The sequence below is a fragment of the Phodopus roborovskii genome, unplaced genomic scaffold, assembly GCF_943737965.1.
Source record: "Phodopus roborovskii unplaced genomic scaffold, PHOROB, whole genome shotgun sequence".
Lineage (NCBI taxonomy): Eukaryota > Metazoa > Chordata > Mammalia > Rodentia > Cricetidae > Phodopus > Phodopus roborovskii.
Window position 1 is genome coordinate 38,979,391 of NW_026126511.1, and position 25,677 is coordinate 39,005,067.

The window sequence follows — 25,677 nt, forward strand, 5'->3', positions numbered from 1 at the left end:
AACGATTGTGTAAGACTCTTCTTTACACACTGGTTAAAGTATAACACTGGGTTCCTCTGGTTGCTGTAGCTCAGTGGACTCAGAGTCTGTTTCCACAGTCTAAAAGAAATGCACACACATAATTAGGCTGCTTGATAGCTAAACCTTAAAAAAAAAAAAAAAACCACTATGATGAGCACTACCATTGTGCTTAGTTTAGACAATGTCAACCCTGACACTGTGACATCGTATACAAAGTTCATGCAAGTGAGTTACAAAACAAACTCAAAACATTTCATAATGTCCCAGCCTCGTTCATAGCTATTCTTGGCCTCTTATAGCTACATGTAGCCTGTGGATAGCAGGGTAGACACACCTAGGAGAATGATTAATCCCTTAGAGAAGAAGGCCTGGAAAGTTCTGTGGCAGGGCATGGTCTGAAGATTCGCAGCCATGAAGAATCGTGGGGTCATAGCCCATGTCAAAGGAAGGACAAAGCTATCTTCCCTGACATTTTCAACATAGGTAAAGATGTAAGGAGGGGGCTCAAAGTTGTGGTTTTATAACGCTGAGTAGCAGAGTCTGTGTAGGGGATTCTAGAGTCCCTTAACCACAAAAATGACTGGCCCACCCATCAGGGCTGTCATGGGGGCTGGTACAAGCAGTAAGAAGTTTAGGCAGCTATGAAGTACATTTGTTCAGAGAAAGTCCTCACAGTGGCCGCCATTTGCAGCAAGCACCCACCACCCATCATTTGGGAAGTGACGCCATGTAACATTCTGTCTCGTGTCAGGCCACACCTGCACTCTGTAAGTGGTTAGATTCCTGACAGCCCTCCCCATGTTCCTCCTGGTAAATACCTTCAAATGTTCCTGAGGTTAGGGTAGGAAGGTTTTCAAACTAGTCCTCAACAAACCCTTGAGAGTGGAAAAAGAAATGATTCTATGTTTCAGACTCCTTCTGAGATTTAAAAACCCCAAAACAAAGCCAGTGTGTTAAGCTGACCTCCACTGAAAACAGTTTTGTTTTGTTTTTGTAAAGCAAAAAAGAAATAAGAAAATATATGCATATTTGCTCATTTTAGGGAAGAAACACAGGAAGGATAGGTTATAAATTGATGGGTTTGCTCTCCCACAGACATGTGTGGAAAGATAACACATTGTTTCAATAAACCCTTCGAATAGGTCCATGCCATGTTTTCACACCCCCAAAACAAAGGAACATAAATTTGAATGATGAACACAAGAGCAAATAAATAATAGACACAGCCGGGAGGAGCAGAAGGAGCAGAAACTAGCCCAAGTAACTCTCTTCAATTGAAAATAGACTTTTTTCATACAACAAATTCTGGTCCTGGTTTCCCCTCCATCATCTCCTCCCAGATCCTCCCCACCTCTTCACCCTTCCAACTCCATGCTTTCTTCCTCTCTCTCTTTAGAAAACAAACAAACAAAAACAAACAAAAAACCAAAAGCAGAATAAAATAAAACAAAACAAAGAAAAAGCACACACACACACACACACACACACACACACACACACACACACAATACATACACTAAAACCATAGAACAAAACCAGAAACCATAATATACAAGCAAAAACAAAAACAGTAATGGTAAAAATGTCCAAATGGCCAGGCTGTGGTGATGCATGCCTCTAATACCAGCACTTGGGAAGCAGAGGCAGGTTGATCTCTGTAAGTTCAAGGCCAGCCTGGTCTATAGACCAGCCCTGGCTACACAGAGAAACCCTATCTTCAAACACCAAAAACAACAACAACAACAACAAATCTACAAAGATACCATTGAGTTTGTTTTGAGTTGCCCATCTACTGCTGGGCATAGAGTCTGCCCTTAAGTGTGGTTTGTATACTCATTGAGACTCCATTAGAGAAAACATTTTTTTTCCATTTTTTTGAGCCATTATCAATTGGAGATGTCTTCTTGGCTAGGTATGGGCGTTCCTGTCCACTTTGCTCTGCCAGCACTGAGACCCCATCTAGCACAAACTGCTATGCAGGGCCTGTGTGTGCTGCCACAGTCTCAGAGAATACCCATGGATTCAAATGTGTGCACATGTACATGTGTGCCCAAGTTTTTCTTTGTGTTAGCACAAGAAGTAACTAGCTAAGAGGTAAGATATTCTGACAAAGATAATAAACCTTGTCCTATATATTTTGTGTTCTGTGTTTCCTAGAATATAAAAATCAATATATTTTGGATTACACCTGTTTCTGCTGAGTAATCTAGACATTTCTTTTAGCAGAAATCTACAGAGTGGCATGATCATCATTTACGTTCTATGTATCTATATTAGTTAGGGTTCTTATCGCTGTAATGAAACCCCGTGACCCAAAGTACCCTGCAGAGGAAAGGGTTTATTCTGCTTATATACACGGAATCACAGTACACCGAAGGAAACCAAGGCAGGAATTCAAACTGAGCAGGATCCTGGAGGCAGCAGCCATGGAGGGGAGCTGCTTTCTAACTTACTCCGGGTGACTTGCTCAACCTGCTTTCTTAGGAAACCCAGGACCACCAGCTCAGGGGTGGCACCGCCCACAGTGCGAAGGCCCCTCCCCTTCAATTACCATGGAAGACAATGCTACAGGCTTGCCTACAGCCTGATCTCACAGAAGCATTTTCTCAGTCGAGCTTCCCTTCTCTCAGATGACCCTGGGTTATGTCAAGTTGGCATAAAGTCATTCAGAATGCTGACTTCAACTTCCTTCTTCCCTCGGTCCCCAGCACTAGTCTAGCTGCACGTAGCACGTGTAACAGAGGCTTCTTGTCCCACAGCATCTCTTGCCCCGATGGGACTCTGCTGACAGGATCATCGCTGCTCCTGGGCAGGCTAGCTGTCCTTTCTTCTTCTTCTTCTCCTCCTCCTCCTCCTCCTCCTCCTCCTCCTCCTCCTCTTTCTCCTCCTCCTTCTTTTTAAAGATTTTATTTATTTATCATGTATAGTGTTCTGCCTGCATGTATGCCAGAAGAGGGCACCAGATCTTATTATAGATGGTTGTGAGCCACCATGTGGTTGCTGGGAATTGAACTCAGGACCTCTGGAAAAGCAGTCAGTGCTCCCAACCTCTGAGCCATCTCTCCAGCCCCTGTCCTTTCTTCTTGGTGCTTCTCAGATCTGTCCCTCTGGTCTAGATGTGGTTTCACGTTTTATTATCCTTTGATTTGAGGATTTAGGTGTTTCTCCAGTTTTAGAAAAAACACTCTTCCTTCTTCAGCCGTCACATCTTTGCTAGTCTTAGGCTGGAGCTTCCACTGGAATTTGCCACTCACTCCTTCACGTCCTGTATCTGTCTTCTCACGTTTTAGAAAACAGTGACATTTGTCCTTCTATGTTCCATCCTGGGTGTATTTTTTCTGCACTACCTTCAGATTCAGATTCACTATTCTGGCAGCAACCACAAAGTCACTGGAAAATTATCTCAGCAACGACAGACCTTTCATAGGGAGTTTATATGTCTACCAATTCTGTTTTTATGTCGCTACTTTAAAATACTACGTAAAACTACTGTGTTGCTCAACCTTTTACACTAAGATTGCTTAAGTCACCTCTCCCTTTTTCTACCCCTCCCCCTGCCTTCCTCTCTCCTCTCCACTCTCTTTCCACAGTGGCGGTGCTGGGAATAAACTCCCTATGTTTGGCAAGTGCCTCGCCCCATGAGTTCTAAATCAGCTTCTCCTTCAGATCATGGAGAGTACTCAGAATATTTCTTAAAGTCGATGTCACACTGCTCTGCCAGGTCAATGGCATTCAGAGTGAATCATCTGTCCCTCCTGCTTATTTTGTTGCTGCCCTCATTTGCATCTGTGTTTTCAGGGATACAGTCCTGATTTGCAGGCTCATTTTCAGCAAGGTGACTTTCACGTGGGAAGTTTCTGTTTCTCTCTTTCTATACTCACTTCTTGCTGTTCTGTACTCCCCACTACCAGCCCCAAGTAACTCCCCCACCCTACCCCAACCACACACAGAGGGCTTCTCTGGGTACCCCTGGCTGCTCTAGAACTCATTCTGTAGCCAGGTTGGCCTGGAACTCAGAGGTCCACCTGCCTCTGCATGTAACTCTTTAATGTCTGGCTTATGCCAGATTTTGGATTTCCTATCTCAGAATGATGCTAATGGCTTTCAAAATGCAGGCACTAGGCAAGGGCAAAGGGAAACCTTCACTGATTTATGTGCTCTTTTATTGCCTGCAAACCAGCAGCTATTTGTAAACTACTCTGGGTAGCAGTGAGCAGTCCTCTGAGATTCTTTTGATGGTGGCATGTGCAGAAAAACACACAGATTTGTGAAGCTGGATTCGCCTTACAAAATGTGTGTGCTGGAGTACAACACACCCCATCTAGGTACAGCAGTGTAACCCTATCTGCCTCAGTCAGTTTCTCTTATTGCAGCAGCGTCTGCTACGATTCTTCCTCTATAATGTAGCTTTATCTGCTCTGGAACATCAAGAGTGATCATTCAGGAGCTGTCTTTTGCCTCAGGCTTCATTTGTTAGAGTGTGTTAAAGAATCTTCCCCATCATTCTGTGCACTAGTAACTGATTTTTTTTTTTTTTCTGACTGCTGGGTGGCATTCAGTTATAACTGTAACACTGTTTATTCAGTTCTTTCATGAAAAGAACCTCAGTTTGGGGCTATTATGTATATAATTGTTTTGGATATTCAACTACAAGGCTTTTTGCATGAGTTCCAGGGAACAAATATGTGTGTTGTTAAAGTCGTAACTGTTTCACATTCTTCTCACAATTCCAGTGTGTGGTGTTTTCTTCTTCCTTTTTTAAAGGAACTTAATTATTTTTGTACGTACAGTGTTCTGCCTGCATGTAGGTCTGTACACCAGAAGAGGGCACCAGATCTCCTTGTAGATGGCTGTGAGCCACCATATTGTTGCTGGGAATTGAACTCAGGACCTCTAGAAGAACAGTCAGTGATCTTAACCTCTGAGCCATCTCTCCAGCCCAGTGTGTGGTGTTTCTTGGTTTGGTTCTAGTTTACATTTTCATGGTGATATGTTTGGAAATATTTTTCTGTTCCTGTTGACCACATGTATGTATATGCATATACGTATGTGGAGAGTGGTATGTGTGGTAAAAAGGAAATATATAATTATAGTATATATCTGATATATTGTGCATTTACTGTGTATATGCATTTACTTAGGCATAGGCAGGGAGAAGTGTTGGTTTCAATCATGTGTCTGATTTTGTTTGGGATTTCGAATGGGTGGGGCATATGCTACTATAAAACTGTGTTCAAGAACAACTTGCATGAGCTGGTTCTCCGTTCCCACAATGTTAGCCTCAGGTATAAAATTCAGGACATTAGTCTTAGCAGCAAGTACTTTCCTTGGCCTGCTGAGTCACCTTGCTGGCCCCTATTTCTTATTTTTAATCAGATGTTTGTCTTATTACTGATGGGTAGGAATTATTACTTCTGGAACTCAGTACTTTGGCTGATATACAGACTATGTATATGCTCACACACACACGCACACACGCAAACACACACACACACACACGCAAACACACACTCAGGGACACACACACACACACACACACACACACACACACAGAATCTCTTGGTCTCTTAGAAGTACCTCTTCTGAAAACATAAGATTAGTAACAGCCTATGCCAGAGAGTGGGGTGACATTTGAAAGAGACTGCAAAGCAGGCATTCAGCATGGCTCATTCACATAGAAGAGATAAGTGAAAATGTGTGAGCGTAGGCCAGTGTATGCTCCACTCAGAACCTTATCTGGCCCACCACGACCCCAGAACAGCTAAGTCTCACTATTTTAGGCCGTAAACTACCATGCAAAGAATAACCTAGCCAATACAGCACATTGGATCATGGCCCCTCTGTGGGTCAGTTCTCCAGCTAATTTGGAATATTAGGTGGCAAAAGTCACCTAACAAGGATTTCTGTAAGCCTCATAATCCTCTGTCTTTATTAAGGCAGAAGCTTCTTCAGCAATGGCTGCGTTGGAGTTTCTTTGACTTCAAGCAGCGTGAGAACAAAGGCCAGGACCATGGTGGCCTCAGTCAGCTCATCTCAGACAATGCACTTCAGCCCCACTGTTAGGGACACACTCAGAGCCAATTAATTTGATGCCTTTTTCCTTTTTTTAAATTATGAGTTCAGGTGCAGCTTGATTTCCAAGGGTTCCTTTAGAAATTACTCAGCCATTAAAGCTGCACAATCTTGGGAGGCTTTGAAAATATAATTAAGAGATCTTTTTCTGCTTCACACATTTTCTCTCATGTTTATTCATAGAAAAAGATTATGTGTTATAATTTACACCAATTCTTAGGGTGTTTGGCCTCTTCTATTTTAGAAGGGGAGGAAAGACGGCACATGGTAAAAGACATCTAAAGAGCTGGAAGCAGACCTCAATCCTGGGTTCCAATTTCCTTGCTCTGGTGACAAAAGACAGAGCATGAGCTCTGGAGCACCAGGAGGGTGCTGATTGGCTGGCTGGTTAAAGTCAAGGAGAGAGCAAAGCTTATCTTTGGGAATTCTGTGAATTCATACTCACTTTGACATTCTGCTCACCTGCTGAGATGCTCCAGCCAGACCTTCCCTTCAGAGCAATACTCCAGACATAAAACAGTAGTTCCCAAATGTCCCTGTACATTCAGTCACTTGGGGATCATTTCAGTATCCATGCTTAAAGCAACTGTATTTAAACATTGGGGCAGTGATTGTAGGTACAAACTTCTCTAAAGTTCCTATGGTGATTCCAAGGAGCAGCCAGGGTGCTGGCAGCTGACCCAAGTCAGCCAAGCCCCCTCCAAGTGTGGTGTATGAACCACAAGCTGTAGAATCACCTGGGGCAAATTACAAGCCCCATCAGTACTGTAGGAACTGAGTCTCTAGCCGGGCATTTGCAGCATAGAGCTTTAAAATGTGAACATCTCCCCTAAGCTTTTCCCTTGCCCATCTGTTTCCCAAGATAGGGCAGTTCCCACTCCCAGTCATACTGGTCTTTGTGTGTGTGTATGTGTGTGTGTGTGTGTATGTGCGCGTGCACACGCACGTGCGCGTGTGTGCGTATGCACAAGGAGATGAGAAGTCAACCTCCTCCAGTGTCGTTTCTTGTGTGTCATTCCTCAGGCACCTTCCTCTTTATTTGAAATCTCTTGTTGGCTTGGGACTTTTCCAAGCAGGCCAGGTTGGCTGGCCAGTGAGCCCCAAGAATCTGCCAGTCTCAATCTTCCCAGTGCTGGAATGCCAGTCACACACCACTAGTCGGGCTTTTGGCTTCTTAGGTAGGTTCTAGAGATCAAACATCTGTCCCCACACTTTACCAAGTGAGCCGTCCTCCCAGCACTGTACCGGTCTGTTCCTCACAGATTCAAACCCTTTCCCTCCTCAGTGCTTTTTGTGTTACACTACTTAGTAGACACACCTCCTCCTTCCCCTGCTGGCAGTGATTTGGCAGAGATTAAAACAATGAAGCTGTAACCCTGGGAGTCACTGTAAACTGCACATTTGGGGAAAAGAAGAGAAATGATGGAAGTTTTGGGACAGGATGCTCATCAGGTTACTTAGCTGTCACTGGGCATTAGATAGGCCATCCCAGAGATGGCCGAAGAAAAACATCTGAGTGAATGTGAGCTGTAGAGAGACAGAGGGAAGGTTTGTGGGATTAGGTGTAGACTAGGTCAGATCCATTAACAAGGCAGCCACCAGGAGCCACCATTAACAAGTCCAGCTCCCGGGTAGAAGGTAGGACCCAGCCACCAGAGGCAGGTGGTACCCGGCCACCAGAAGCAGGTAGTATCCAGCCACCAGAAGCAGGTGGTACCCGGCCACCAGAGGCAGATAGTACCCGGCCACCAGAGACAGGTAGTACCCAGGCACCAGAAGCTAGTGCCCAGCGACTGGGAGAGGGTAGTGATCAGTCTTAGTGAGCTCAGGAGGACCAGATGACAGAGCTCTCAGGACCTGTGCTGAAGAGGATGCTGTAAGAGAGGGAGTATGGAGGAGAACGGTGAAAGGCAGGGTTGGGCTGTGGAGGATGTAGAAATGGAGGTAAGAGGCATATGTGGGGAAGTGTAATTTAACCGTGCCTGAGTTCATTTTCTATCAGTTGTACATCTTTAGCGAGCTCCATGCTCCTCTTAGTGTCTGTCCAGCTTTGACATGAACCTGAAACATCTCAGTCCATTCTCATGGTTGTACTTGAACACCTCAGCCTGGGAAATTCATAAAGAATATACTTTTATTTCTTCTACTTATAGACCCTGGGAAGTCCAAGAGCGAGGGGTTCATCTGCTAAGGGTCTTTTCTATAGAGTCCCAAGGTGACAAGACTCCTTGGTGAGATTGAGCAAGCATGGCCAAGAAAGCTTGCTTGTTGTTTTTTACAGTAAAGCTATTCCTATGATATCCCAGTAATCTATGAGTCACTTGATCTATATATGAGGATAGACCCCTTAGTGTACAAATCATCTCCCGTCTTAGAGTTTTATTGTTGTAAAAAGACACTCATGACCACAGTAACCCTTATAAAGGAAAACATTCAATTAGGGCTGGCTTACAGTTCAGAGGTTTAGTCCATTATCGTCATGGTAGGAAGCACAAGGACATGCAGGCAGACGCGCTGCTGGAGGAGCTGAAAGCTCTACATCTGGATCAGCAGGCATCAGGAAGTGAATGTCACACTAGCCTTGGCTTGAGCATTTGAGACCTCAAAGCCCACCCACTAGTGACACACTTCCTCCAACAAAACCATAGCTACTCCAACATGGCTACACCTCCTAAAAGTGCTACTCCCTATGAGCCTATGGGGGCCATTGTCATTCAAATCACTACACTTCTCAAAGACACACCCTCAGATAGCTTTGACATATGACCTTTGGGATTACATTTGCAGCAAGTGAATCTTTTGGAGAAATGTTCAAACCAAAGCATGAATCAAGTGGGGATCTTTGGAAACGCAGATCTGACTCAGTATAATTGGGGAATGGCTGAGCCCCAAATTTCTAAACAGGTTCCAAGTGCACCTTGTCCAGGTACCATAACTGGAATAGGAAGGATTGGATATTTGGGATTTATAACAAACAGTGTGGCTTTGTTGTAACTGTCTATAGAGTCATTCAATTTTATGTCAGATTCCATAGAGCGTTAGAATGAAATATTGGCTTGCATCGTAGTTTTCTAAAGATTTCTGTTCCAAAATAATGTGTGACAGCTCTCTATTAACCAAGCTACTTATTTAAATGGAATTCTTCAGTTTCCAAATGTCAGATAATATAAAAATTACCATCATCTTGTCTTCTTGTCTCTGAACTGTTGACAGCGAGTATGCATTAACTAAATTGCCTATGATTTGTGTCTGTCATGATTTTTTTGTTTCATTAAAATCTTTTCCCCCTTTCATTAAAAACTGATTTTTTCCACATAATAGATCCTGATTATGATTTCCTCTCCATTTACTCCTGTTTTTCCCCATTTTCCCTCCCATCTGGATTCACCTCATTCTGTTCTCTCATTAGAAAGCAAGCAGGCTTCTAAGGGATAGTAAAAAAATAAAATATAAGATAAAAACAAAAACTAATACACACAAATAAAACAAATGGAAAGAGCCCAAGAAGAGAAAAAAGAAACAATATAGACACAGAGATCCAATCATTCGAATACACAAGAGTCCCATAAAAATACTAAACTGGAAGCCATGATATGCACCCAAAGGACCTGTGCAGGCCTTGTGAGTGTTGCCCAAGTCTCTGTGAGTTCATATGAACATTGATCCTGTTGATTTAGAGAGCCAGTTTTCTTGGTGTCCTCCATCCCCTCTGTCTCTTACACTCTTCCAGTCCCTTCTATGGTAGGGTTCCCTGAATACCAAAGGGAGGCATTTAATTGAGACATCTCATTTAGAGCTCAGTGTTCCAAAATCGTTCACTCTCTGCCTATTATCTGGCTGTTGGCTTCTGTATTTGTTCCCAGCTGCTGCAGGAGGAAGCTTCTCTGATGGTGGCTGAGCAAGGCACTGACCTATGAGTATAACAGAATGTCATTAGGAGTCAATTTATTGCTGTGTTCTTTCAGGAGAGCAGTAGTATTTTGTTTTACCATAGGTTCCTGGGCTATCTAGTCTTAGGTTCTTTAGTCACTCAAGCAGTATCAGGTGTGGGTTCCATCTTGTGGAGTGGACCTTCCGTCAGGTCAGATATTGGTTGGTTATTCCCACAAGCTTTGTGCCACCTTTGTGCTAGCATTTCGTGCTGGGTCCATGTTTCACACTTCTTCTTTGGTAACATACAGAGTACCTTTCTGTACTGTAGATGCTTGCACATAGGGTGAAGGCTCTGTGTAGGCACCAGTCTGACCTCTTCATGTTCAATGAATTGTGTGACTGTTGTCTTCAGCAGCAAGGACCTTGTCATTGCCGTTTGTAGACAGCAACCTCTAGTCCTGGCAACAGGCTGTGTTGTTTGGGGAGTTCCCATTACCATAGATTTTTAAACATATATAGGCATAAGGGGCCAGCAAGATGGCTTGGGGTAAGGGTGTTTGCTGCCAAGCTTGACAATCTGAGTTCAATACCTACAATCCACACAGTAGAAGGAAAGGGTCAACCACCACAAGTTGTGATCTCCACAAGCATGGCATGGCACCTCTCACACAAACATACACAAATAAATCAATTAAAAACCTAAAGATACATTTATATAGACTTAAAGCATAAGAAGCTTAAGCTCTGTCTTTCAGACAGAGTAAGAGTGCCATTCTTATCAGGAAGGGTAGGGCACTGATTTCCATTACCAGAATTTTAATAGGAAACTCCCAAATGTGACTGATTTCACAAGAGGATCAGACAGCATTGCCCGTTCTGAACATCCAGCTGTCTTCCTCGCTTTGGGGACTGCAGAGCCTCACTGGGTAAAACAATGTCAGGTTTACAAGGGAACACTGAAGGCCTTTACTCCAAGGCTGCGTGCCTTCTACCGATGTGGATGGACACTAAAGTTTGAGGCAGCAGATGCAGTGACTGGAGGGAGGTGGCTGCAAAGGCTGTCCCAGGGACACCAGAGGTACATGGACATGCATATCATTCACAAAGCATCCATGTGGCATAGGTCTAGGTGACCAAAGGGTTCACACAGTCTGTGAAAGTGACTGGTGGTGTGTCCCTGGGACAGCCTTGATGAGCATGTGTGTGGGGTTTATGCATGGCTAAGTGGATACAGTTGATAGGTTGGCTGGGACTTTGCAAGTCACCCAATCCAACCATTGCATCACATAGGCTCCAGAGTCCTAATTTCCAGGCAGACAGCAGGGCACTCTATGCTGAGACCTTTCCTGGTAGGTCCATTTCATAACTTTCCTTGTAATCACGTCTGTCTGTTCAGTGTTTCCTACAGTCAGTAAACATTGCTTGTTATTAGTATAACTCAAATTCAAAATCGTTTCCTTGCTCTTACTAAAAATTGGGGAATGTGCATGACTTTGTAGGGAGCATTGACACATGTAAGTCCTGTCTGCTTCTCATTCATCAGACCTGAGCTCCCGCATAAATGTTTGTGGAGCCTTCATTCAGAATTGAGTTTTGAGTTCCCACAGTACTTCATTCATAGTTTGTTACATCTTTATTGAAGTCTACACTTTATCTTAGTCTTATATACAGGCATGTGTGTTGCATTATCTCTTTGTCGTATTAACATCTTTGTTTAGATATAAAATTGAGAAGTTGGGATTGGCTCAACTATTTGTCTCAGGTTCTATGCAATATAATTCAAGGAAATGTAAAAAAATCTCTTTTGTACTCCCCAACTACATAATGAATTGGCTAAGTCAGAAATTGATAGAAACCTGTTTAATTAAAATTAAATCTATGCTCAAAGGGTACGTACTCTATTATTCATTTGGTCTTATTTGCTAGGGTGAAAAGACCAAGATGATGTAAGCATCCATAAGGTACCAATAAAATCCAGCTTGTACATGGATACAATGCAAGGATTGAGTTTGGTCTCTATGTAAAGATAGGGCTCCGTTTCCAAGATAACATGTTAAGTGGCAAAGAGTAGATAAACAGTAAAGCATTTTAGGATGCAGTTTAGGATTCCTGGGATGAAAGTAAGGGGTAAGAGCATTGATAACTGGGCAGGAAATTGAGGAATTGAGACAGAGGCAGTAGCACTTTGAGAATCACACACCCTAAGGGTAGAACTGGAAATTCCTGTATTGTAAACATCCCTTTGGGCCAATTTTAAGCTGACACTGTTTTAATAATAGCCGGACAAAATTCAGTTGCCTCCAGTGAACTGATAGGAGATAGCCTCAGAACACAACCCTAGCATGGGGTGTGGCTGCTGTCTACTACAGATTTTCAGTGTAGTTTAGATAGGGAGCAGTGGCTATTGTCTACTGCACATTCTTGGGTATGCTTTAATTCCTCATGCCTCACTCTAGTTTGCCCAAGAGAAATCCAACCATAAAAAGCTAAATTTAGAAAATCTCGATCCCTTAGGCTGCTGAGTACCTTGTCTCACATTTGGGATGGTTCTCCTTTCTTGGTACAGCTTGTGCGTGCTATCCTGTCCTTGTTCGGTGCTTACGTACAAGGCTGCAGTCTGGTCCCAAGCAATAGTATCAGTAGCTTCTTGGTGTGTATGGAACACAGATACTATGCTCATACAGGAGCTGAAAATATATCCAGTCTAGGAAAGAGCCACTTTTATGCAAGCCACTGGAAGGGCTGGGCACAATTTTACATGCAAAAGATCAGTTCCCTAGCCACTGTATAGCAGTGTGGCTTTTTTTTTTTTTTTTTTTTTTTTTTTTGTGGGTCAAGGTAGCGCCATGCCACCTTGCATGGCAAGTTTCTGTGGCCTCAGCAGTCGAGCCTAGAAGGAGCTGGCTACTGCAGACTCTCTTCACATTCCCCCATAAGCCCACACTCCCTGCCAAAGTGAGATCCAGTCCAGAGGGAGAGGAGGCCCCAGATGTTTTTGAATCAAAGCACATGTTTCTCAATTCCCCCTAGAAGTCACTTCCCCAATCTCCAAGCCCGATTTTCATGATTGGGTTCCAAGAGTTTTGAATGATTCTTGTTTCAACTTTTTTCCTGTAACTAACGGCAATGTATCCCCTGGTTTCCGCCAAAACATTTCTCCTCATTACACCACTCAGACACACCCAGAGTTTTGTGTGGTGTCTGTTTTTGCCAGTCACTTGAGTACAGTGACTACCTCTTGTATGGATACCTTCTCCAGCCCTTAAACATTTCTCATAGACATTTAAAGCACTCTGGGCTTGTGAGGGACAAGCAACCTTTAACATATCCAGAAACAGCCAGAATTAAGAACATTTTATTTGGAAAGATTGTTAACATGATTTGTCTTTATTTTCCATTAAGGCAATAACATCCTTCCTTTATGGAGGCAGATGGAGGAGACATGAAATTCAGACTAAGGTCACAGCCAAACACTTTGCATTCAGATGCAGCAGGGATACTGGTTGGGAGCTGGAAAGAGTCATTTATTGGCTTCCTGAGCCCACTGCCAAGGATTGAAATCAAGAGACTGCATCTTCACTACTTTGGAAGATGATGGAGTTCCATTACACCCTGCTATCCTCAAGGAAGATAGATACCTAGGAAAAAAGTCCTTCACTAATGCAGAGGGTTAGCATTGGTTCACAATGCTTCAGGGCTTTTTAGCTTTTGGTAAGTTTTTTTGTGGAAATTGCTTATCTAGTGGATCTATTCAAATTCATAGTGTCCTTCTTGTTTTGAAACCCAGGCAGTTTCTAATAAGCATTCTATTCCTAACATCCAGCTACAAATATGTGTGCACCTGTGCAAGCATTTGGGTGAGGCAGGAACATATATTATTGGCACATACTGACCCCTTAGGAGCCTGAGAGTGGCAAAAAAAAACTTTTGTGGTATCAACAAAGTCAGAATTGGTGATAAGACCTGGCAGCAATCAAATATGCTGATGTCTAAAGGCAAACAAAGCAGAGAAGGATTGCTTCCAGATGTCACCAGACATTTTGCCAAGACCACAACAAGCAGATATCCAACAAGGAGAGATAGACATGTGGAGATGCAGAACCCAGAAGGGTGGATGCTTCATGATCCCTCCATACCTGCCCTTAGTGGTTTTACTCTTTATCACACTCTCCTTGACTCCCCAGTTTTGCAGGCTCCCAGAGACTCTTGGGATGCCTAGAGCTTGAGTGGTTGGTCAGATGGCCCCAGTGGCTTAGAGACAAAGATGGCAAGAAAGGGACCACGGAGCAGGCATGGTTCTGAGGGGACTGGAGCAAACTCACAGGCTGAGAGAAGGGGATGCAAGGAGAGGCTGTGACCACCCAGTGCTGACCTCTAGGGGCAGACTTTATTTAAGGCAGTTTGATGTTCCCATCCAGGTTCTCATTCTGAATCAGGAAAAAGGCAGCTAGACAAAACTGGCTTGAAAGATCGAATGACAGGAACACTGTTGTTTATCTTTGACTACCAGTAAAAGCAGGGAGGGCATCTGGAAAGAACTTCTTTTTAACTTTTTTTTTTCTGGCAGAATTTCAAAGAATAAAAACATCTGTAGAAGAATGGATCTTCTGAAGGAAAAAAATAAAAAATAAAAGAGAGACGTACATATCGCTAAGGATAGTAGAAGGTACTTGGCCGAACAAATATACTCTTTCTGGAATCGCATATAATGTCTCCAAGGTCCAGGGACTTTGGAACGGCTTGAATGTCCTTTGTATCATGGCAGCACCCTGTGCTGATTCTCAGGGCTGACTGTGTCACCTTTGGCTTGCTCCCCTGGGCCTTACACCCTCTTCATTCCTCTCCCCATGAGGCAGGCAAACACGGTCATGACCATTTTGGGGTTCACTTCAACCAGGTCTTCGGGGAGGGCATACACTCTTGCGCCAATTTTTCTGGCCATGGAGATGGCATACCTGAAAGGGAGAGCAAATGCGAATCCTGAGCAGCTGTGGGGGAGGAGGACCCTTTAGGAGCAAGGGCTCAGCATCTCCAGTTGCCTCTCCTGCCCACATGTGCAGACAAAGCTTGGCTCAACAGGCTCCCACAAAAGCCTCAGTCCTGCTCTCCAGGCACAGAGATGACTGTGGAACATGTTTTGTTTGCCCTTGGAGGCCTTCTCAGCTTTTCCCTTTTAAATGTATATACGCATCTGTATATGTGTTCGTGTGTGTAAAGGTCACAGGTCGACAGTGAGTGTTTTTCTCCATCACGCTGACCTTATTTTATAAGACAGGATCTTCCACTGAACCTCGGTGAGCTGGCTCACTGATTTGGATGGGCTGGCTGGTTAGCAAGGCCCAGGGAGTCACCTGCCTCCACCCCAGCACTGGCACTATAATGGGTAGGGCCGCATGTGGATTTTTAGCGTGGATCCTGGGCATGCCCACGAAGAGCCTGTGTTTGGGTGGCAGGCAATTTTCCACCTGAGCCGTCTCTCTAGGCTCCCTCCTGCCACTTTTAAGACCCACATGAAGACTATCTGCGTGGTGTACAGAGTGTGGCAGAAAAAGTCCCAGAATGAAGCAAGAACGTCTAGGAACAAACACTCCACGGACTGTATTTTAACTACAGAAACTGTCACACTTAATACCCGAGTGTCTCATTCCGTGTTCCGTATGCTGATGTCTTTATTTACAGGGTGCTGCTATTGGAATAGCCAGAGCTTTGTGCTATTTTCTCACATGGAATCATCCCAGCCACTCAAGAGCTTCAGTGCTCTGATAGATTATGTAACCTCTGCTAGTTGTGGCCTATTTTCCAATGAGCCTGCACTGTCGGCTGGCAGATCTTTGGTCCCTTCATTTGTTGTATCCTCTTACTGTAGCTGCTCCTCAGATCCTCCCCCACCCACCCGGACCCCGCCTGCTCTCCAAAGGAGCGCCTTCCTTTAGTGAGCAAATTGATTTAAGACCACTGCCCACTCCTCCCCCTTGATCCCTTCTCAGGACCCTCCTCCATGGGAATTATTGAAGAAGCAAAGTGAACGTTTCCATCAGAGAACACATGGGGAAAGCTACAAGACAATCTGTGAGTGTAAACCAACAACAACAAACAAAATATCCCAACCCAAACCCAAACTACTGACACAATCTTGTCTCAAAAATACGACCATTCTTAGCCATTTGTGAACTTTTTTTTCTTTCATTTCACAGTGTGTGCGCCTGTGTGTATGTCTATGTGTTGTATGTATGTGTGTGTGTGTTGTATGTGTGTATGGTTGCACGTGTGTGTGAGTGTGTGTATGGAAACCAGAGGACAGCTTTAGCTGATGTTTCTCAGGCTCTGTACACATTATTTTATTATTCAATTTAGTTAGTTTTTTGGGTAGTGTCTCTCTCTGCCCTGGAACTCAACATGTTGACTAGAGAGTGTCAAAGACAAAGCTGTCTTTGTCTCCCTGGCTGGGGGATTACAGTCCAGACCACCATGCCCAGATCTGCCTGTAAGGCAGACACTCTACTCCCCAACTCTGTAAACTCTTTTCTATAAGAAGAGGCTAGTTTGTTTTGTTTCTCAATGCTAGCGATCAACCCTGGGCTTCTTGCATATTCGGGATGTTCTGCTGCTGACTCTGTCCCCAGCCCTGAGTGATTTTTTGGAGAATTAGTGTCTTGTGTTTGAGGGCCATGCACAGGATCTTGGCCTCTGAAGTCACCTGGTCTCTGAAGTCAGAGTCTGTCTCTCACCTGTGCAGCTGAAAAATTATGTGACCTTGGCAACTCCCTTAAACTGAACCACAGTGCCCAGGACTGGTTGGCTTCAAGCCTTTGTGGGGTTTTTGCTTTTGTTTTTCTTGTTTTGTTTTCTTTCTGTTTTCACCGTGTTCTTCTATCAAGAATTTCCTCCTACTCCATTTCCTGCCAGCTTACCTGTCCTTGCTGATGGGCTCAGCTGAGAAGTCATTCCCTTTAAAGAGCTACAGCCCCTTCTTGCCCACGCCCTGGCCTTGTACTTCAGTTTGTGCACCCTACCATACTCCATATAACTGCAGTTAACTCTCTCTCCATCACAGGGGGAAGTTCAGGTCCCCATTTCCAAAGCTGACCACAGAGAAGAGGGCACTGCTGGGATCTGGTATTGTGAATTCTAGATTTGCAAGGGACTCTGTGGTGTCCCTTCTCCCAGAAAGAAATGGGGAATTCCCGAATCCCATAATCTCTGGCTGTAACCTTATTTGGAAATACAGTTGCTATAGATACTACAGGACAAGATCATGCTGCGACGAGTCTAACATGGCCCGTGTCCTCTTAAGGGAGAAGACACGGGGGAAGGCGGCCACGTGAAGTCGCACATACAATGAGTGGACACAGAAATTAGGATTATGCTTTATGAGCCAATGAATTCAAAGGTTTGCTGGCTATTGAGGAAGCCAGGAGACAGCATGGAGAGTCTGCCTCAGAGCTCTTGGGATGAGCCAGCTCTGATACCATTTTGATTTTTAGTTTCCATGATTCTGAAAGATTACATTTCTATTGCCTTAAACCACCCAGCTAGTATGGTACTTTATCATGGCATCCCAGGAAAGTTAACTTGAATTCATCTAAGAAAGGTACCTCTGTAGAACAACAATTGGTACACTTTTTCTAAGAGGCCAGACAATGCCATGACTTGGCCTTTTAGCTAAGATCAAATGAAGCCAGACAGTAACTACCTTAGGTTTTGCAAGCTCTGCTATAATTTCTAACCTCTGCTGTTGGAGCAGAGAAGCTCCTGTGTAAATGAATGGATTTGTGATTCAATAAATCTTTATTTAAAGATGCATACAATGGGCCAGATTTGGAGACTATAGTCCTCTAGCTGCCATCATAGAGGGTTCATTTGGCAGGACAGGTAAGGCACAGTGACTCTGCTGGTGACATTCCTGACCCTGAACTCTACCCTGCCTACTCACATCTGTGGATATTCATGCGTGAAGTGCTCATATTTGGACTTTCCACACCAAACTTTTGCTTTGAAATCTATAGATTAGGAGTAAGAAACCAGTTTGATCAAACTGTAGCCTTGCTTATTACTTATGAGAATATTCTAGGCTTTGTTATGCTCCATTCTAACAAAAGCAATCTTAAATTGCTATCGTACCACACCAAAATTGATGAGACCTCCATAAATCATGAGAGGGAGGGGATGAGTAATAGTGGCGATATAAAGTATTTACAGAGAGCACCAACAACAGATTCCACAACCACCCAGTTGGCAGCTGTATTCCTCTCTCCCATCCCCAAATTGATTTACATACTTTGCATTGTTGAGTTTCTCTTCATCATCCAGGTTTTCTGTCTTTAGAAGGTCATAGTTTATGGAGCCTGGTTGAATGGCATCAATGAGATCCAGAACCGGGAGGCTGGTACTGATCTTCGGGTCCTAAGTAGAGAGAAAGGGAGGGTTTATCAACACATCCTAGAGTTACTTCTGTCTGCCTCAAAGGAAGGGGATAGGTCTTTTTTTCTTAAATAGAGAATAGACATAGAAAGAAGGGACTAAAACATCAGAAAAACTCTGCTTGTGTAAGAGGAGCATCCTAGAGTAAGCGGCGGGAGGCAGGTGAGGGCACAAGTAGACTGACATTCCTTCTTTGAGGACCATGGCAGGCTCATGGTTTCCATGGAGACAGCACCAACAACAGTGTGATTAAACAGTAACCTACACACTTTCCCTGGCCCTGTCTTGTCACCACAAGCCCCAGGAATCAGCATCTATTCTTTTGCTTTCCTTTTTTTAAAAGCTTAAACTTCTGAAGTTTGTTATAATTGACATATAGCATTGAATGCATTCATTATAATTTGAAGCAAATAGACATTATGAAATGGCCACATCCTTCTAACAAATGTATAACCTTACAGAGTGGTCATTTTTGTGTGGGGGTGTTCAATATTCATGATTTGTTAGTTTGTTCAGCACTGGTGTCTGAACTCAAGGCCTCACAATCATCAGTACAGGCTGTACTACTGACCTAGGCCTCCAGATTCTGCAGTTAATCTTCATTGACAGAGAAGAGGGAATTTCTGGGGTTAAGTGAGTTGCTAGGGATTGGTAACGCTAGGGTCTGAATCTACAATTCTGACTTAGCAGCCTGGACCTTTGTAAACGCTTGGATGGTCACATCTAGTGTTGAGAATGCCCCTCAGATGTCAATGCACAGAGCTCTGTGTGTGTGTTTTCTTTAGTTATGTCCTGGGCAAAGGGAGTGGGCCCGTGTCACTGTCTAAGCACGCAGAGTCTGGGCAGTGGGCAAGGGGAGTGTGTCTGTGTCGCCATCTAAACATGCTAAGTCCAAGCAGAACATGCCTGGATGGTGTGGGTCAGGTCAAATTCTAAGGCTCCGAAGAGATACCAGTTCTCTTGGCCAATTTTCCTCTACAGGTGAAGCAGTCACTCGTAATAACAGAATGAGTCTATTTCAATATTTCCTCTTGGTTGACGAAACAACTGGCACAGCTAAAGAACAAAGATGGATTCACACTGGGATTTCTTCCTTTAGCACCCATTGCCACCTCCATAGGCACCCCTCAAGGGAAACCCACCTCCCTCTCTGCATTCTGCCCTGGGTGTAGAGCTGAAAACAGGTGAAGGACGGCGGGCATCTAGTAGATGACAAGGGTTTAGGCTTCTTTCCAAAACAGTTAATCATGAGTGAGCCTCAGGCATTGTTTTAGAGTCTCACTGAGAAGGGACTTGGCTGATCTGACCATTCCTTTCACATCACCGTGTGGCCCTTTTAAATCAGTGTTTTAGTGACTTAGCAAGAAGGCAGAGAAAATCAGACCACAGTGACTCGTGGATTAAGAATCATTAAGTACTCCTTGTGTAGGTTATATGATATTTTGCATGAAAATTGATGTTTCTAAATTTGTGTTAATTAATGTAAAATATTGCTTGACTTTTCTTAAGGTGTTATACTCAAACCCTATAAAATTTCAGTTTATCTTTCTGGGGATAGAGGTGCATGCATTTAATCCCAGCCCTCAGGAGGCAAATGCAAGAGCATCTCTTTAAGGTTGAGGTCAGCCTGGGCTACATAGTGAAACCTATATATATAAAAATAAAGCCGGTTTATCTTGATAATAAAGGAGTTAAATGAGGTTTTATCTTAGAAATACAATGGTTTCCCTAAATTTTATGTACAGCCTGGAAATTTTTTTAATCTAAATAATATCTTGACAGTTTCAGTCCATTTACTACTAAAAATCAATTGAAATTTATTGTCTCAGTCACAATGGGAAAAATCCTCTGGTGTCTGTTGTGGGGGCTGGAGAAGAAAAGTGGTAGCAATCTGTATACCAATGCAATCCCTCCTCAACATAGACGTTCACACCTCCAAGTTGTTCTCACACACTCTTTTTGATCTTCTTTTCCAGGGATTAAGCATTTAGAATTCTTTTGATCATTCATTGTTCATATGTACCTGGTTTTTAGATGCTCTTATTTTATTTTCATAAAATTGTATTTATTATTTTAAAAAAAATCATGCTCTCTCTTTCCTGCTTTTGGTTGGCCACGAGCTACCCCCTCTTTTTCCCTCCCCCCCCTCCCCCTCTTTCTTCTTCTGCTCCCAGGGCCTCTATGTCTCTTCCCTTCTCCCTCACTTCCCTTTCTAAATAAACTCCTCACTTAAGCTCTTAAAAAAATAAAAAAGAATCATTAAGCACTCCTAAGGGTGAGGGTCAGCATGGCTTATCAAACCTTGTCCCCACAAGATCACACAGGACACCACCATGGAATCATGCCTGGGGCAGCAGCTGCTTCCCAAGGAGAAGTGCCTGTGACTGGCCAGGCCATCGCTATGGTTAAGAGAGCCATGGGCATGCTGCCCCAGGAAAGGTGCCTTCCTTCACTTAGAGAACAGCGCCAAACGTTTCCTGAGCTCTAGTTTCCTTACCTACAAAATAAGGAAAGCAGTGAGCACAAAGGCAAACACAAGAGCCCCTGGGACTCAGAATGTAGCAGTAGCTGTGATGCCTTTGATGATTCCCACTGCTTTTCCAAATCTCTTTTGGGAAGGATCTGCTCCCTTCAGTCTCCAGCCTGCAAGCTTACCTGTGTTCAGCAACCCAGGTAGAAGAGAAGGCTTGAAGTGGGCTGGAGCTCCTCCAGGATGAGCTCACAGCAGATAGAGCTCTTGCCACCACCCTACCGGGCTCTTTCCTGGTCAGAAGAGACTTTGTTTTCTCTTCTCCTTCCTGCAGGGTGTGAGGGGTCCCTCCCGACAAATCCTGACCTTTAAGTCAGAACACTGAAATTACGATGCCAGGACATTACTGCAATATGGATCAAGTGTCCCGGTCCTTGAGGAAGACTTGCCAACAGACAGCTAAGTTAATAAACCTCATAATATATAGTGGTATTATTAATACAAATAGGATTGGGATGAAGTACACCCCCTAAAAACATAGAACACCATTATAATGTCAAAAACTCTGAACTGGGTGTGTACATTTTAAGAAATGTATTACTGTGATTTATACCACTTCAGAAGAACAGAGCCTACAATGAGGTGCTTAAAAATAGGTTTTTAAAAACTAACCATTAAAGGGAAAGTGGTGAGAAATTTGTCAGTGAAATGGCCATGAACACGAAAACAAAAGGGATCATTTAAGAAAATGCAAAGGGATTGCCAGCTCTCTAGCACTGAAGGTCACTCAATATGTCATGGACACGAAGGGGAGAACAGAAGATGACAATGTTACCTTGAAGCTAGAGATGGACGAACTTTTCTGAGCATCCTTCAATGTTTCATTCACCCAGTTGACAATAATGTCATCATTGACCTTCTGTCCATCACCAATTTCTTCCAGCATATTCAGTGTGTACCTGAATGAAATCAAGAATGAGTTTTGCAGAAAAGTAGCTAAGATGTTCTTTTCTTTCTAGGCACATCATGGAAGATGGTCTGAACATTGGAGAGGCAAAAGAGTATTTAGCAACACTGGTCCCTTCCACTCATTCTATGTTTATTGCCGCTCTATTCACAACAGCTAGGACATACAAACATCCTACAAGTCTATCAGCTGATGAATGAGTAATGAAAATGTGATGCATTTATACAATGGAATGTTATTTGGCTGTTAAGAAAAATGAATTATGAAATTCCAGGGTAAATTAAAGCAATCGTTCTGAGTGCACTAACCCAGGCTAAGAAAAACATATTTTTCTATCATTTGTGGATACTAGCCTTGACTCTTCAGATAATGTGTGTTCTATTTGGAACGCCCACAGAGGTCGGGGAATTAGTAATGGGCTGTTGGGGATGACTTTAGGTGGAGAGAGAGAGAATGCAGTGCTATGAAGGGTTAAAGAGGGAATGATGGTACAGGAAGGGGTTAATGGGAAGGATGACCGGGAGGTCAGAATAGATGAGGGGATATGGGGAAGGATAATTAAAGATGAAGACCCTTTGAGAAAAATCCTATGGAAACCTATGACAGCAGAAGCTTAATAACACACACACACACACACAGAGAGAGAGAGGTATGCATACCTTAGACTAAACACGTAAGCATACGGTTTTTATATTAAACCACAAAGCACATGCTTTCTTGTACCGGCTGCCATTGCTCTAGGAAAGAAGAGCAAGCAGGGGAACAGAGATGTGTGAGAAGGAGAACAGAGCAAAGGGCTCCAGTAACCTGTAATGTTGTTCCTAAAGGGACCGCACAAATTAAGGAGCGAGGGCCAAGATTGCTCAGCAAGTAAAAATGATTGCCACACAGGCCAGAGAATAAGAGTCAGATTCCCCAGAAAGGAGAGAACCAACCCCACAGAGTTGTCCTCTGTGCTCCATACTGGAGCGGTGGCATGCACACATACAGCAACACCCACAAACACACCACAACCACCCACACCCACACTACCTCCCCAAATGTAACAAATAACATGTTTACATTCTAAAATGTTGGGGAAGTTCCAGCAGTGTACAGAATAAAGGGAAAATATTGGTAAGCTATTGGGGATAGAGTAAGACAGATGACCTCAGCCCGAGCGTCAGAATCCCCCAATATATGGTGGTTTTAGCATTGGTGTTTTTACAGGGAGAACATTTGTTATAAGATCCACCCAGCCCTTAAAATCCTCTGGCAAGGAATAGACAACCTTCTTCCTCCTGGACTGGAGGAGAGCCGAGCAGGTGAGCCACAAGCTGTCTTGCTGACATCACGGATCAAGTGAACCAGAGTGGGTCATATTACCCCTCTTCTCAAACTGAAACGGAGGATGCTGGTGACTGACTCTCACCTCAGGGGGCCCTGCCTAAGTGAGGGCACTATCTACTCAGTTGCCTTGGACATGGCTTATGTAATCTGTCCTTGACTCTTACTCTGGTTACCTAGTCTACATAAAGCACGACACACACAAATGTCCCCAGGGACTTCAAGTTTAAGCCCTGGGATTAGAGAGATGCCTGTATTGCTCTGGGCTAAACAGCTTCTGTCACTGAAAAGGGAGGACTAGACTGCGAAGCCTTTATCATTTAAAATATTTCTGAATTAAAACAAATTCAGATTTATTTATTTTATGTATATGAATGTTTGATTGTATGTATGTATGAATGTGCACCACATGTACCTGTGGAGGCCAAAAGAAGGACTCTGGAATTGGAGTTACAGATGGTTATGAGCCACCTTGTAGGTTCAGAGAACCGAATCTGGGTCCTCTGCAAGAAGTACCATTTAAGTGCTGAGACATCTCTCCAGCTTCTATTTTATTTTTAATAGGATTCCAGGTGTGTGTGTGTGTGTGTGTGTGTGTGTGTGTGTGTGTGTGTGTGTGTTCAGTTACATGCACATGGAGACCAAAGGTAGACAAGCAGTGTCTGCCTCAGTCATGTTCAGAACTGGGAGTTTACCAATCTAGCTGGACTGCCTAGCCTTCGAGCTCCAAGGGTCCTCCTGTCTCAGTGCCACCAGTGCCCAGCTTTTATACAGGTAATGAGGATCCAAACTAGGTCCCCATGACTGCATGGGGAGTACTTCACCCAGTGAGCCAACATGCCCCAGACCCATCTGAAGCTTTTCTTGGTTTAGAAAGAAATCAGGTTCACTGAACTGGCAATTGGATGCCCTCTCCCAGATCAGCTCTCCATCCCCCCATGCACACACACACACACACACACACACACACACACACACACACACACTTCAACTAAACAGAATCATCTCATTGATACTGCTCCGACCCACACCTTGTATTCTCTTGCTTTAGGGAGTCATCTATGCTTGCTGGCCTAGATGTCCTTTGCTTTCCATGTATTTCTGATCCTTTGAACCCCTCTCACCTCAAGCATCCCTTCCAAGCCATGCTGTACATTAATTATTACACCCAATTTAAGCCCTTTTCTTTGAATCTTTGAAGGAGAAAACATCCACCATGTCACTGTAGAGACAGGTCCATGTCTGTTCATCATAATTTTGGTGGTTTGAATGAAAATTGTCCTCATAGGCTCACCGGGAGGTCTACACTGGAAGGTGTGGCCTTGTCGAAGGAAGTGTGTCATTGGGAGTGTGCTTTGTGTTTTCAGAAGCCCAAGCCAGGCCCAATATCACAATCCTCCTGTTGCCTGCTGATCCAGGTGTAGAATTCTTGCTACTCTCAAACACCATGTGGACCTAGACACCACCATGCTTCCCACTATGATGATAATGGACTAAAGCTCTGAACTGTAAGCCAGCCCCAACTAAAAGTTTCCTTATAAGAGTTGCCATGGAGCTGGATGGTGGTGGTGCACACCTTTAATCCCAGAACATGGGAGGCAGAAGCAGAGGCAGGTGGATCTCTGTGAGTTCAAGGCTAGCCTGGTGTACAGAGCTAGTTCCAGGACAGCCAGGGCTACACAGAGAAACCATGTCGAGAGAGAGAGAGAGTGAGAGAGAGAGAGTTGCCCTGGCCATCGTGTCTCTTTACAGCAATAGAAATCCTAATAGTGTTTTTAAGAAATAATCAGGGTCCCTAGTACACACAGGGCATCCAGTAAATAAAAATATAGATTTGTGGGTAAACTATGTGCAATGAAACAAGGAGATGAATGAGATATTTAGTTTGATCTAGAAAAATGGGGCCACACTGCTAGAAAATAATGAGCATCCAGGATTTAAGTATGCAGTGGGTTTTAAAAAAAATACTCATAATTTGAAAAAGATCCTGCCTTTTGTAGGTTCATAAAGATTTTATGTTACAGCGAAATGAGCCTCTTTTTTTTCTGTCAGCTAGTCTACATATTATTTGCATTAAGACAATTTTTAAGAATTTCTTCCCAGTGACCATTTCAGTAAGGAATGGTGGATTAGTAATTACCTCATCAAGTCTTTCCTACATATAAGCTGATGGAGAAAGCTAAACACAAGATTTCAAGAGGCTCCTTCACTCCAGGTGTGTGTTTCCCTTGTCAGAAGTCCAGCTCTGCAGAAGCCAAGTGTGCCTCCATCCCCTTGACCTTGGGAGCTACAGAGGAGAAGCCAACCTCTACACAAAGTTCTGTCTGTTAAAACAAACCCACCAACGAACAGAGATGTTCCTCACAGGGCCACGGGACATTTCTGAGATGCTTCTGGCATTATGGTTTTAAGAACAACACTACATGTAGCATAGAGTTCTGATGAGTACAAAGCAGTCTCATGCCCCGCTAGTGGGCTACGGAAGCCGAAGAGAATCAGAGTTGTATAGTGAGAAGAGCAATGGGAA

The 25,677-nt window shown here is 43.7% G+C and overlaps 1 protein-coding gene across 3 annotated transcripts in view; it reads right to left on the bottom strand.

Moving 5' to 3' along the window:
- Positions 1-13,305: 13,305 nt before the first annotated feature.
- Positions 13,306-25,677, bottom strand: part of Lcp1 (lymphocyte cytosolic protein 1) — a 92,817-nt gene continuing 80,445 nt past the window's right edge. For all 3 annotated transcript variants that reach the window (XM_051195377.1, XM_051195375.1, XM_051195376.1), the window contains exons 14-16: positions 21,693-21,816; positions 18,245-18,369; positions 13,306-14,921 (exon numbers count right to left, since the gene is read on the bottom strand). In XM_051195377.1, the coding sequence (XP_051051334.1) occupies positions 14,789-14,921; positions 18,245-18,369; positions 21,693-21,816 (382 nt within the window). In that variant the 3' untranslated portion in view covers positions 13,306-14,788. The remainder of the gene's footprint in view (positions 14,922-18,244; positions 18,370-21,692; positions 21,817-25,677) is intronic.